The 15,081-nt window shown below is 52.7% G+C and overlaps 1 protein-coding gene across 1 annotated transcript in view; it reads left to right on the top strand.

The window, feature by feature from the left end:
- The first annotated feature begins 1,859 nt into the window (after window positions 1-1,859).
- LOC101776168 (putative disease resistance RPP13-like protein 3) overlaps window positions 1,860-15,081 on the top strand; it is a 28,621-nt gene continuing 15,399 nt past the window's right edge. Inside the window, exons 1-2 of the mRNA XM_012848315.2 lie at window positions 1,860-2,683; window positions 2,959-3,027. Coding sequence (XP_012703769.1) covers window positions 1,917-2,683; window positions 2,959-3,027 — 836 coding nt within the window. The 5' untranslated portion in view covers window positions 1,860-1,916. The remainder of the gene's footprint in view (window positions 2,684-2,958; window positions 3,028-15,081) is intronic.

The raw sequence follows: 15,081 nt of genomic DNA, 5'->3' as shown, positions 1-15,081 counted from the left end.
ACTCTGGAAAAAGAGAGAAATCCTAAAAATTCTCACGGAAAAGCAAAACATCCGACCATCAATCGATAGATTCAAATTATCGTAGCCATTGGATCTATTATGTTTTCTAAAAAACTACCCACCTATGCCATTATGAAAATAGCCTAAAGTAACCCCCTAAATCTATATATAAATTACCCACCTCTGCCATTATAAAAAATAAATTAAATTCTCACAAAAAAGCAAAACATCCTACCATCAATCGATAGATTCAAATCATCGTAGCCATCGGATCTATTATGTTTTCTAAAAAATTACCCACCTATGCCATTATGAAAATAGCCTAAAGTAACCCCCTAAATCTATATATAAATTACCCACCTCTGCCATTATAAAAAATAAATTAAAGTACCCCCTAATCTTCGTCAAAATTACCCACTTATGCCATTATAAACAATATTTAAAATAACCCCCTAATTTGCAACTGAATTACCGACCACTATTACTTAAAAAACAAAAGTAACCCCCTAATCCTCATCAAAATTACCCACTTATACCATTATAAACAATATTTAAGATAATCCCCTAATTTGTAACTGAATTGCCAACCGCTATTACTTAAAAAACTTAAAGTAACCCGTTAAATTTGCATCTATATTACCAACACATGATATTATTAAAAAACATGATAACCCTACGTTTTGAATCAAATAACCTTAATTAAAAATATGCAGCAATATATGGTTTTAAATCGTCTATATCTTGCCCTATTGGTATACGATATAATAATTAAGGTCTATATGCATAATATGTGTCACCATTTATAAAGATATAGAGGAAGTGATGAGAATATAGATTTCTATGTTAAAATTGTATCTCAAACTTATTGTTCATTAAACAAATTCAAGCGCATAGCTGCGATGCAAAGTGAAAGGTTAAAAATTATAAATGTGGATGAAAATATTAGAGTAATTACTAACTAAAATATATCACAATTGGATGAAGATAATAAGTATATATCTATATAAATATTATGTTTGAATATTTAACAAACAAGAGGTAGCTTATGGTAATAGTTTTGTAGCAATGTAGTCTCATTTTTCTCCATTGGAGACTCCAATTTAGTTTCCATGAGACAAGCTAGAAAAAGAGACAAATTCTCATAAAAATCAAAAACATCAAACACCAATCCTATAAACTCTAATAATCATAGCCATTGATCTATTATATTTTCTAAAAAGTTACCCGCCACCGTCATTGTGAAAATATTCAAAAATAAGATATTAACCTATATCCAAATTACCGAGCTTAGCTATTATAAAAACTAATCTAAAGTAACCACATAATTTTCATCCAATTTACTAATACATATCATTATAAAAGCATAACTTAAAATAGCAGTCTAAAATTTTATCTATGTTACCCACGTATGTTGTTATTAAAAATAATCTAAAGTGAACATTTAAATCTTAATCGAATTATCTTCACGTGCATCATAAAGAAAAGTACATACACGTGATGAGTGTCACTGTTTAGACCATTTATACATGTATCTGAGGAATTGGTGTGCATAGAGTAATTATTAATTAAAAATCAATCACAACTGGATAAAGATAGGTACATATCTATATAAGTATTATGTTGAAGTATTGAAAAAAATAAGAGAGTAGTAGGTAATTAATTTTAATTATTAGCTAGGAGTTTAATTTTTAAATAATTTTCAAATACAGTAGCTTCTAAAAACATTAATCCGTGCGGGAGCACGGGTTGATGGACTAGTACTCCTAATTAGTATCCAAACATCTAATGTGACAGGGGCTAAAGTTTAGCCCCGAAGCCGAACATACCCTTAATTTTTCACAGGTAAAGAGAGTGCTCCACTACACAGAAAGCCTGCTCCTGCCATTCGTCGCTTGCGCATAGAGAGTCCGGCAGAGATGGAGGAGCGGTTTGCCCCCGTAACCGCGGCGACCGGGGCGTTGGGGCCGGTCCTGGTGAAGCTCGCTGCTTTGCTGGGTGATGAGTACAAACTAAACAAGAAGACCCGGCGAGACATCATGTTCATCAAATCCGAGCTCGAGCCAGTTCACCATGTCCTGTGGAAGTTATGGGGGAGCTTGGATCTTGATGCGGCATGCAAGAACTGGATGACAGAGGCCCGAGAGCTGTCCTACGACATGGAGGACGACATCGACGACTTCACTCTCGGTTTGGAGCGTGGTGACGGCAGCTTCATCCAGCGGGAAGCCACAGACAGCCCTTTCAAGGAATTCATGGAAAGAGTCAAAGATGTATCGAAGAAGTGCGGCAAGATGCAGAAGATTGGCGACGCCATCTGCAACCGTAGCAAGCTGACCACCGACCCTCGAGCTCTCTTCCTCCACAAGGATGCATCGGAGCTCGTGGGCATGGAAGAAAAGAAGGAGGAGGTCATCCAATTGCTTCAGGAGCACGAAATGGTATGCATTCTTGGATTTGCAGGGATGGGCAAAACAACTCTTGCGGACCTGGTGTATCAGACAATAGGAGATGGATTCCAATGCCGGGCTTTCGTGTCCGTGCACCCAAGTCCTAACATGACGGAGATTCTGGGTACCATCCTCAGCCAAGTAACAGATGGTGCAATGTCTGCTGGCAGTGGCACCGAACCTGCAGCCCAACAAAATATCGTCACCGACATATCAATTTCTCTCTCTGACAAGAGGTACGACCTCTCCATTCTCACTCTACTTCATTCCTGATTGTGTTCCTAAGTACTCCGTGTGTGTGTTATTCTACTATTTTGAACAAATCATACTATGCTAGTTCCAAAACCCATACTATTTTGAACAAATCATACTATTTTGCATTATTTTTTGAGAATCCATATAGATAATAATTGAACTTAGTACAATGCCTATAGTTTAGCATTTGTAACTGACCGATGTGGCATTATTGACCAATTCAATTCAAATTTCCTAATTTTCTTTCTGCTAGCAGTGGCACTGAACTTGCAGCCGTGCAAAATGATTTTATCAAAGGCATATCAAATTTCCTCTCTGACAAGAGGTACGTCGTCGCCATTCCCACTCTACTTCCTGATTCCGTTCCTAAATACCACGTATGTATTTGCTAGTGTACTATTCTGAACAAAATCATATTATGTATGCAACGCTAGTTCCACAACAACCAGTGCGTCCGCTCATATTTGCATTATTTTGGAAAATCCAGAGACAATTGAACTTTGTGAAATGCATATAATTTAACAATAATTCAGAGGTGACCAATGTGGCATTATTGACCAAGTATCCGATCAAACTTCTTTGTTTTTATCAGTTGTACCATGTTATTTTTTATTTCCTCCTATATGATTATGTGAAGGTTTTACGGAGTACTCAATTAATATTTGCTAGACCATTAACCGTTTTGCTAGGTTCTCCATAAAACATGTGAAGGTAAGAGTTTGAATGAATCCGAGCCATCAATTTGAATAAAAGATGCAATTAGATAATTAAAATAATATGAAAAAAGGCCGGCAAACTCATGGGCAATCTCGCTCACGGAGGTGTATCTGTCATTTATCTAAAAGAATTGGACCTGTCACGTGTATGTAACAATTAAAATATGCATCTAATGCAACTTATTTCCAAATTCAAATATAAATTGGATCTATCATGTGTCATTATGACCCCGTTTGGAGCTAAGTAAAACAGCTGCCATCAAGACATAACTTGTCTATTACATTCTAGTTAATTAGACCGTTGGAGCTAATCAATGTCACGAGCCGATGGATCGGACTAAACCAAGACAGCATGGCAACGCAGGGCATTAACTCGCTCTTTCTGGTTTAAAAGACTAGAAAGTAATAACAAGGTCCCGCGCACGTGGCCATCAGCTCGATGGCATCGGACTGCTACTAGGATGGATGGATCGGACCCAACCAAGACAGCATCGGCTCCACAACAGCAGTCTCATACTAAAGAGCTATTGGCTTGTAATGCAAGGGGTGAGGGTAAAGATCAGATAACTGGTGAGCTTAGAAACAACTAGGAAGTCGATGGGGGGTACAAACCTAATTAGATCTAAGCAACCCGATAACTACGAGCGTTTGATGTAATTAAGAGATCTATGCGATGCAACTTAATTAAACCAAACAACTTGATAACTATGAGCACTTCGAAGATAAATAGGAGGTCGAAACGATGCAGCCCAATTCAATTCTTGGTAACTCGTTAACTAGCCTTACGTTAACAGATTAGAATATCAGACTTAACTGAGAAAGTTCTGATACAGGTAACGTAATGACCTGGTGACGGTACTTACAAGCTCACCTCAGATCAAAGCCGATGCAGCCCTGCGTGCAAGAAGAAACTCACCGATTTTACTCTACTCCTACTCCTAAGATTTTCCGGGGAGGGGGGGGGGGAAGGAAGGATTGTTGTGCTGATTATGCGATTACAATGCCTTATGCTTATATTTATACCCTGGCACGTACCAAATCCTAGTCGATTACAACAATGACTTACAATTAATCCAAAAACTAAAACTAAAGCTTCCTAAGATACATCTCCAGGCTCTTTCGCTTATCTAGTGGAGTCGGTTTCGCTTCGGTCTTCTTTGCCCTTATCGGCTTCGGAACTCTATCCTTTGTGGTTGACTATGTTCAGAAAATGGATGTCAACATGCATCCAGCGTACCCATCCCCCTGCCAAAACCCTTTCTATCACACCCGGTTTTAAAACAAAACCAATTGATACCTATATGTATGTCAGGATCTAGTTTCATACATATAGTGACATCATTAGTGAATAACAGTAACAGTATCATGTAAACAGAGTCTCCAAACTTCATAGGCTGCATACGCCTAGAACTCAATACCATCTTCACAACAACTTGATAGCAGCTTCTTCTTCTGAGCAATGTTGGTTATAGCAAGGGTGAGCACATGTCGTACCCAGCAACTGTGTAGAAAATAAGAATGTAAGGCTTAAACAAGGAAAGACTGACTGGTTGACTGCGTTAAGTATTTTTAGTTGGTCAAATTTTATTAGCACCCGATTACTAAGGTATAAGTATATACCAACCCATAATTAATAGAAACATAAACCACAGTTTAAGTCCATCTTCATGTTCAATTATCATGCAAGGGTCCAGACCGTTGTTAACCGTGAGCACGACTAATCGAACAGTTATACACTCAGCAGAGGTTGTACACTTTCACCACAAGTCATGTAAAAGTTCAACCACACTGTGCCGGCCAAGCACAATACCACACTTCCGAGATGTGATTGCATAGGGACCCTATGAGGCCTTTACAAATATTCCCTAATAAGTGATAACCCGCTAAGGTTTCCTCATAAGGGGATGAACCCGCCCCCAAGTGGTGCGTACACCCCTTGGCTGGAGAAGCCATCGCACAACCTATGAGCCCCTCTTGCCCTTTGGGTAAGATTATCCTAAAACTAGAGTCTCTAATTAATTAGCCAAGACCAGATCCATTTAGTTCATGTGGTTGTACTGTTTTCCTCGGTGGTTCTCCATGTTCTAGTTAAGCATGGTGATCTAGTATTAATGAAACGTATAGCATAAGTAAAATAAGTTCATCATATTGTTCCCTAGAACCACCATAACCCAAGTATAGCAGCTAAGCATAGCTACCGAACAGAAAGATAAACCTAGGTTGACAAGGAACGATCATAAAAACTAGGAAACCTTAATAGGGCCAATCTATATTAAATACAAGCATATGCAGAGGTGATTAAATATAGTTGTTGGGGGAAATATTAACGATCTCCTAAATACCGCTTAAAAGAACAAAAATGATGGCCCAGGTCCACCCAGAATAATCAAAACTCCGCCTCGTCCGACCGCGGTCCCGGGGTCGGGAGCGTCCGACCTCCCGCCACGAGGCTCCGCCTCGCCCGACCGCGGTCCCGGGGTCGGGAGCGTCCGACCTCCCGCCGCGAGGCTCCGCCTCGTCCGACCGCGACCCCGGGGTCGGGGGCGCCCGATCCCTTGCCACAAGATTCCGCCTCGTCCGACCCCGAGCACAGGGGTCGGACTCACTAGGGCCCCCAGGACGGACGACCCCCTCGGGTGCGGACCGGGTGGACAAGGTAACGATCCCGTGGTTCCCCCTTGTCGGCCTCGTCATAAATGCGCCGCAGGCCTGGCAGGAAGAAGGATAACCGCGCTCCTCACGCAACCCGCTGCAAGTACCCATGCACGACCACACTGTACAAGCTACAGTGCTGGCGGCTTCCTTCCATTCGCCGCAGGGTACTCATGGCCTGCGCCGACCGAAGCAGAGGGAAGACTCGCCCGTCCTCGGGCCCCGCGCACCCTCGGGCCCCGCGCGCCCAGCAGCAGGGATGTGACGCTCCCTCTCCAAGAGCCATCATCAGGACGGTGGCATCCGCCGCCCCTCCCAACCGACGCCAGAGTAACGACGAAATGCCTTCATCATAACCTGACGCCTACGGACGCCGAAGATGCTATCTGTAGGGCGCGATGACAGTTGGCACACGGCCGCCCCCCCTCTTCTAGCATGCACGCCGACGCTCGTCAAGGGCCGGCAAAGGTGCCAGGCGTCTAGGAACTTGGTTCCTCCCTTCTTGCCGTATTTTTACCGTACTACGTTTAAACTCTTACGACCCTCATCGCCCGGTCTCAGCTGTAACTCCGGCCGCCCCCTTACGATATAAAAGGGGGCACCGGGGGCTGGAGAAAGGGATCGGCTTCTTCTCCCACAAGCCACAACACACTACTACGCTCCCTGAGAGCACAAGCACAAAGAGACTTGGAACCAGTCCCTCTCTCGTCGATCTATAACCCCTACTACAGAACCCCACGTGGGCAATACGAGCATCCTCGATACTGGACGTAGGGATTCCCTTGCCTGAACCAGTCTAAACCCGTGTCTCCCACGCCACCATCTGAAGCCTTACGCGCATAAAAGAAATTTACTAGTCTAAGTCTTGATCCGCAAATCTTGACAACGACAGTTGGCGCGCCAGGTAGGGGACCTTTGCGCGTACGTCTCCAGCCTATGATGGCCAATTACGATAGCAGCTTCGCTCCGGGCTCCCTGATCCGTTTCGGGAGCCTGGACTTCCTCGCCACCGGGGAAGGGATCGAGCTGATCCTTATCCTCGTCTTGCCTGCTCGTCCTACTATCCTTGGCCCCGCCGCCAGGACAGCGGCGTGCGGCCGGTCGCATACCAGAAGGCCCTCACTAGGAGGACGGCCCTTCGGGCTACGCAACGCCACGGGGGCTTACGGCCACCTCCTAACGCGGTCCATGACCGCGTTGCCCGCGAGCAACGAGCTCGCAGGCGTGGCGAGGATGATCTCCGACATTGGCTCCAGCAGCGGGAGCCCCCGCCCCTCGCGAGAGTGTCTCATGGCTGATGTGCACTCCGAGGGGTCGAACGGCAACGGCGCCGAGGGGAGACAGAGGACTCCCCCCTCGCGCGCCGCGGCTACAATCGGAGCCTTACCAAGGGCACCGGAGTGCTCTCAGCAGCCGGAGGCGCGCGCAGGTGCCCGCTAAGAAGTCGAGCATCCCCACCACGAGGGCGGAGCACGACAACGGGCGCGCGATGTCCAGCAGCGCATTTGCGCGGACGAAGAGCGTCCACAGCTCTTCGCCCGCGCCAGCCAAAACGTCGCAGCTGTGGCGATCTTGCTCCGGCAACTCCCCGAACCGGCGATGCCCGAGGAGCGACGGGCACGCCAAGAGATGCGCAACCTGCTCGAATGTGCCGCCGTCCAGCAGGCGGAAAGTTCCGCGTCCCGACGACGCGGGCAGAACGCCAGCAGGGCGACGCCCGACGCGCCCCCAGAAAGACAGGGGGAGTCTGTCCATCAACCCCCTCCTAGGGCAAATCAGGCCGCGTCCGCCCGACGGACGCCACCACCCGTGGGAGGCGAGGCTCGATCCGTCCACCAGCGCGTCGGCCCCGTCCGCGACGCCCGCGACACCCTGAACGCGCTGAGGCGCTCCCGCGCGGATAGGGAGGACGGGGTAGATCGAGGCTACCACGTTCACCGTGGCGGGCGCTACGACAGCGGGGAAGACCGCAGCCCGAGCCCCGGCCCGGCTGGGCCCCAGGCCTTCTCTGCGCGCATCCTGAACGCGCCTTTTCCGCCGCGCTTCAGGCAACCCACAAATGTAGCCAAATACTCAGGGGAGACGAATCCTGGGGTATGGCTTAGCGACTACCGGCTTGCATGTCAAACCGGCGGGGCAGATGATGACCTGTTTATCATCCGCAACCTACCCCTCTTCCTAGCCGACTCAACGCGAGCTTGGCTGGAACATATCCCTTCGGGACGAGTTCGCAGCTGGAACGACCTAAAGGAGGTTTTCATAGGGAACTTCCAAGGCACGTACACGCGCCCCGGCAATTCCTGGGACCTCCGGAGCTGTCGCCAGGGGGCGGACGAGTCCCTCCGGGATTATATCTGGTGCTTCTCTGGGAAGCGCACCGAGCTCTCCAACGTCGCGGACGCCGACGTCATAGGGGCTTTCCTAGCGGGAACCTCCTGCCGGCCCCTCGTCCACGAGCTGGGGCGCCCAGGCCCGCGAACCACGGAGGAGCTCCTCAACATCACCACTAGCTACGCCTCGGGCGAAGAGGCTGTTGGAGCGATCTTCGACCGCTCCAAAGGCAAGGCGAAGCGGGAGGAGGATGCTGACAAAGGCACCTCCAACCGTCAGCAGAAGAAGAAGGGCAAACAACGGCGCGAGGCCCCCCTCGTGGCTGCTGTCGAGAGCAAGCGAGGGTAGCCGCCCCCTGAGGGCACTCCCGGCTTCTTTGACAAACTACTCGAGGGACCGTGCCCGAACCACGAGTTCCCCGTGAAGCATGCCTACAAAGACTGCAACCTCATGAAGAGGTACTTCGTGGGCAATCCGGTGAAAGGCGACCGGAAGCGGAAGCCCGATGAGGAAAAGAAGGGCGACGAAGAGAAGGAAGACGACTTTCCCAAGGTGGACGGCTGCTTCAAGATCTTTGGCGGCTCCGCGGCGTACGACACCAAGCGCCAGCAGAAGCTTGAGCACCGGGAGGTCTACGCGGCCGAGCCAGCGACTCCGGGCTTCCTGGACTGGTCGGGGCCGGCCATCACCTTCGACAGGTCCGACCACCCTGGACGCGTCCGGCATCCGGGGCGCTACCCTCTCGTCGTCGACCCCATCGTCGGCACGACGCGCCTCACCAAGGTGCTCATGGATGGGGGCAGCGGCCTCAACATCCTCTACGCCGAGACCCTCGACGCTGTGGGGATCGACCGTTCCCGCCTCCATCCCAGCAAGGCGCCCTTCCATGGCGTCGTGCCAGGGAAGCAGGCAATGCCTCTCGGGAAAATCGACTTGCCCGTTACATTCGGGACCCCTTCCAACTACAGGAAGGAGGTCCTCACCTTCGAGGTAGTAGGGTTCTGCGGAACCTACCACGCCATCTTGGGACGGCCATGCTACGCAAAGTTCATGGCTGTCCCCAACTACACCTACCTCAAGCTCAAGCTGCCGGGGCCCAACGGGGTCATCACCGTCGGCACGACCTTTCAGAAGGCGTATGAGTGCGACGTAGAGTGCTGCGAGTACGCCGCGGCCATCACCGTCACGAGCGACCTGGCGGTCCAGCTCGCGGAGGCCACCGAGGGCCGGCCCGACTCCAAGCAACCGAACACCTCCTTCGAGCCTACCGAAGGCATCAAGGAGGTCCCCCTCGATCCCAGCTGTTCCAACGGAGGAGTCGTGTGGATCAGTGCGGCCTTGTCCCCCAAATAGGAAAGCGCGCTCGTCGACTTCCTCCGCGCAAACAGCGATGTCTTCGCGTGGAAGCCCTCGGACATGCTTGGCATTCCGAGAGAAGTCGCCGAGCACTCCTTGAACATCAAGGCCGGCTCCAAGCCAGTGAAGCAAGGACTGCACCGTTTCGACGAGGAAAGGCACAAGGCCATCGGCGAAGAGCTCCAGAAGCTTCTGACGGCCGGGTTCATCAAGAAAGTGCACCACCCCGAGTGGCTGGCTAATCCTGTCCTTGTACCAAAAAAGAACGGGAAATGGAGGATGTGTGTCGATTATACTGGTCTCAACAAAGCGTGTCCAAAGGACCCGTTTCCTTTGCCACGCGTAGATCAAATAGTCGACTCAACTGCCGAGTGCGAAACTCTCAGCTTCCTCGACGCATATTCCGGCTACCATCAGATCGTGATGAAAGAGACCGACCAGCTCACCACCTCCTTCATCGCCCCCTTTGGCCCCTACTGCTATGTCAAGATGCCTTTCGGCCTCAAAAACGCGGGGGCTACTTTCCAGCGATGCATGCTAAAGTGCTTCGGGGACCTCATCGGGCAGACCATTGAGGCTTACGTTGATGACATCGTAGTCAAATCCAAGAGGGGCGATCAGCTCGTCCCCGATCTTGAACTAGTCTTCGAAAGGCTGAGGGATAAGCGTATTAAGCTCAATCCCGAAAAATGTGTGTTCGGAGTCCCAAGGGGCATGCTATTAAGCTTCATCGTCTCCCTGCGCGGCATCGAAGCGAACCCGGAGAAGATAGCGGCCATCAGCAACATAGGGCTAATCCGGAACATAAAGGGAGTCCAGCGCGTCGCGGGATGCTTGGCGGCTCTAAGCCGCTTCATCTCACGCCTCGGTGAGCGAGGGCTTTCTCTCTATCGACTCCTGAAAAAGACTGACCGCTTCGAATGGACCGGCGAGGCCCAGGAGGCACTCGACCAACTCAAGGACCTCCTGACGAAGGCCCCGGTCCTAGTCCCGCCTACCGACGGCGAGCCCCTCCTGCTCTACATCGCGGTGACCACCCAGGTGGTTAGCGCGGCCCTGGTGGTGGAGCGAGAAGAGAAGGGATACGCTCTCAAGGTACAACGCCCGGTGTATTTCATCAGCGAGGTCTTGTCCGAGTCCAAGACACGTTACCCACAGATCCAGAAGCTCATCTACGCTGTCCTTATCACGAAGAGGAAGCTACGCCACTACTTCGCCTCTCACCCGGTAACGGTTGTTTCGTCATTCCCGTTAGGCGAGGTAATCCGGAACCAGAACGCCACGGGGAGGATCGCGAAATGGGCGCTTGAGCTCATGGACCAGGGCATCACCTACGCCCCCCGCACCGCCATCAAGTCCCAGGTACTCACCGACTTCGTGGCAGAGTGGACGGAGATTCAAACGCCATCGGCGCCGGAGAAGCAGGAGTACTGGACAATGTACTTTGACGGGTCGCTGATGAGGGCCCGCGTCGGAGCGGGTCTCGTCTTCGTCTCTCCTCTGGGCGTGCGCATCAGGTACATGATTCGCCTCCATTTTCCTGCGTCCAATAATGTCGCCGAGTACGAAGCCCTCCTCAACAGGCTCCGCATCGCCATCGAGCTGGGCATCCGTCGGCTGGACATCCGGGGCGAATCCCAGCTAGTCGTCGAACAAGTCATGAAGGAGTGGAGCTGCCACGACCCCAGATGGCGGCCTACTGCAACGAGGTTTGTAAGCTCGAAGACAAGTTCGACGGGCTACCACGTCGCAAGGCGCTTCAACGAAGGCGCCGCCGAGCTGGCGAAGGCGGCGTCCGGCCGAATGCCCATCCCTGATGGCATGTTCGTTAGCTACCAGTTGAAGCCTTCAATCCGTTACCCAGAGCCGGCAGGGGTCGGCAAAGCACCCCCAACCCTGGGGTCGGGCCCCGACTCAGGGGAGGTCGGCAGCACGCCACCTATCCCAGGCCCGAGTGCCAGTCCCGAGGGGGTCGACACCGCTTTGCCCGACTCGGCCCCGGGAGCCGATCCGTCCAACCCCATGGTCATGGAAATCGCGGCAGACCCCACGGTGGGGGCCGATTCCCCGACCGATTGGAGAGCCCCATACCTCGACTATCTCGTCCGCGACACGCTCCCGGCAGACAAGACGGAGGCCCGTAGGATCGCGCGCCGCGCCAAATCCTTCGTCATCATCGACCAGGAGGTCTACAAGAGAAGCCACACTGGTATCCTCCAGCGCTGCATCCCGATCGAACAGGGAAAGATGCTGATCCAGGATATCCACGCCGGAGCCTGCGGTCACCACGCTGCGCCAAGGACCCTCATTGGCAACGCCTTCCGACAGGATTTCTACTGGCCAACCGCAGTCGCCGATGCTACCCAGGTAGTCCGCACCTGTGAGGGGTGCTAGTTCTTTGCGCGCCAGACTCACCTGCCCGCGCAGGCGCTACAGACCATCCCCATCACGTGGCCGTTCGCGGTCTGGGGGCTGGATCTCGTCGGACCCTTCAAGAAGGCGCCCGCGGGCTTCACTTACCTACTTGTCGCCATCGACAAGTTCTCCAAATGGATCGAGGCAAAACCGGTGGCGCAAATCAGGTCCGAGCAGGCGGTACAGTTCTTCACCGACATCATCCACCGCTTCGGGATCCCAAATTCCATCATCACCGACAACGGCACGCAGTTCACTGGGAAGAGATTCCTCCAGTTCTGTGACGACCACCACATCCGAGTGGACTGGGCGGCCGTGGCACACCCCCGCACGAATGGGCAAGTCGAGCGAGCCAACGACATGATACTCCAGGGTCTCAAGCCACGGATCTTCGACTGCCTTAAAAAGTTCGGCGGACGGTGGGTTGCTGAGCTCCCCGCAGTCCTTTGGAGCCTGAGGACGACCCCCAGCCGGGCGACGGGCTTCACCCCGTTCTTCATGATTTACGGGTCCGAGGCCATTCTGCCCACCGATCTAGAGTACGGATCGCCGAGCGTCAAGGCATACGACGAACAAGGAAACCAGGCATCACTCGAGGACGCACAAGATCAACTCGATGAGGCACGAGACGTAGCCCTACTGCACTCGGCTAAGTATCAGCAGGCCCTACGGCGTTACCACAACCGTAAGGTGCAAGGTCGAGCCTTCAACGTCGGTGACTTGGTGCTCCGCCTCGTCCAGGACAACAGGGGTCGGCACAAGTTAACCCCCCCGTGGGAAGGCCCTTTCATCGTCGCGCAAGTACTACGGCCAGGCACCTACAAGCTGGCGACTCCCGACGGGCAGATCTTCAGCAACGCCTGGAACATAGAACAGCTAAGGCGCTTTTACCCATAGCTCTTATTTCCAAGTTCTGCACAAACTTGTCTGCAATTTTGATAATTTTCTTTTTTGCGGAAAAAGAAACCCCAAGCCATCTCGGTTCAGGCTTTTCCCCATCAAGCTCAAGGGTACCTGACCCTGGCCATGTTCCAGGGCCGCATACCCCTCGGGGGCTATCAGGGGCTCCGTCCCAAGCCGCTTGGCACCATCTAAAAGAAACGTTTTTTCTTTCAAAACCGAGCCCCCCTTTCTAGACTTTTGAACGCAAAAAGAAAAGAATGCGCGAACGGTGCTCAAGCAAGATTGATCGGACTGCGAAAAAACCTACGCCCCAGCGGCTACGGCACCTTCGCTCATCAAAGCTTACTGACACACCCGACAACGTATTCTAATCTTTCAAGCCCAAAGGAACAGTAAAGGGGATCGGAAACTTTCGCACGGCAAAGTTAGAAAAAGGCCCATATGGCCATCACAAAACAAGTTCGAAACTAACATAGTTACAATTTGGGCGCAAGCCCGGTACAGCTAACTTAACGGGGGGTCTGCAGGAGGGTCGGCCTCATCCTCCAGGAGCTTCGCGAGGGCCTCCGCCGGGGTGAACACCGCTGCATCAATCTCGTCCAGCTTAGCCTCGGAGTAACCGGCGGCGTACCCTCCGCTCATCCCGGCAAAGTTGATGCCGGAACAGTGGGAGCCGAAGACCCTGAAGGCTCGCCGCACACCGGTGTGAAGCACGTCCACAGCGATTTCGCGACTCCGGCGGCGCACCCGGAGGACACGAGCCGGCAGAGAGCTCGACCCCTCCTTCGGAACCACGTCGAAGCCGTCGCAGACAACGCGGACCGCATCACGCAGGGCGCCATGCTCACTGCGCTCCGCATCGAGCAAGCCCTTTAGCTTGGCGAGTTCGCTTGCAGGAATCATCCAGAAAAGCCCACCAAATCAAGAACAAACCACAACACCACGGGAACGCGGGAACGGAAAGGAGTCTCACCGTCAGCCCAGGCCTTCAGCTCGCACTCCCGGTTGGCTCCTTGAGACACGGCGATCTGGAGTCCCTGCAGTTGCGAACGGAGGTGACCGGCCTCCGTGCCAAGGTCAGCCACCACCTTCTCGGCCTCCTCGTTCTTGGCCTTTTCGGCATCCCAGTCCTGCAAAGCCTGGTGCCGCTTGCACCGGATGCGCTCGACGGTCTTCTGGAGGGCTTCATGCTCCCCCCTCAGCCGTGCAAGCTCCTCAGCGTCATGGCGGGCCCTCTCAGCGGTAGCCTGGAACTCCTCGTGGTCAAGACTGGCCCTGTCGATGACGGCTTGGAGCTTGGCCTCCGATCGCCGCGCCTCCTCCAGCGCCACCCCCTCACGCCTTTGCAGGTCGCCGATGACCCCCTAGGCGGCAGCGACCTGCATAGACAGCTCCCTGGTGTGCTCCCTCTCCATGTTGAAGCACTCCCAGAGCCCCCGCTCCAGCTGGAGGAAATCGGATTTTCCCCGACTGCACTCTTGGAGGGCCTGCGAAGCAACGTGCCATCAGGGACAAAGCAATGGGAGATGATGATCACCAACAGGAGAAGCAACATACCTGGTTACCAGGGAGAACGGTGTTGTCCAAAGCCCCCAACGTCGAGGACAGAGCCGCGTGGGCGTGGGCAAGGCCACCCTGCACCGCCTGCCACTTGTGCCACTCCGCGGCGTCGTCCAGGGTGAAGAGGTGTCTCGGTGGGTCCTCATGGGATGCCCAGCGAAGGACGGACCCTCTCCACACCCTGGGAACGGGGGGAGCCGAGGCCGAGGTGGGAGCCGATCCTGACGCTGCCGTCACGGTCGGCACCATCACACCGGAAGCCGCCGGGTTCACCGACGGCCTCGGTGCCTGCACACTCGTCGCCGCATGGACCGCCGCGGGGTCGCCCAATGGCGGCGCCGCCTCCGACGCAGGCGACAAGATAGGTATCCCCGCGGCTACCTCGCCCTCCGCCGCAACCACCAGGGGAGGCTCCTCCACTCCTACCGGAGTCCCCCGAGCGGACC

Source organism: Setaria italica, chromosome VIII (genome assembly GCF_000263155.2).
Source record: "Setaria italica strain Yugu1 chromosome VIII, Setaria_italica_v2.0, whole genome shotgun sequence".
Lineage (NCBI taxonomy): Eukaryota > Viridiplantae > Streptophyta > Magnoliopsida > Poales > Poaceae > Setaria > Setaria italica.
Note: the sequence above shows the minus strand (reverse complement) of the source record. Positions and strands in the feature narration are given on the sequence as shown.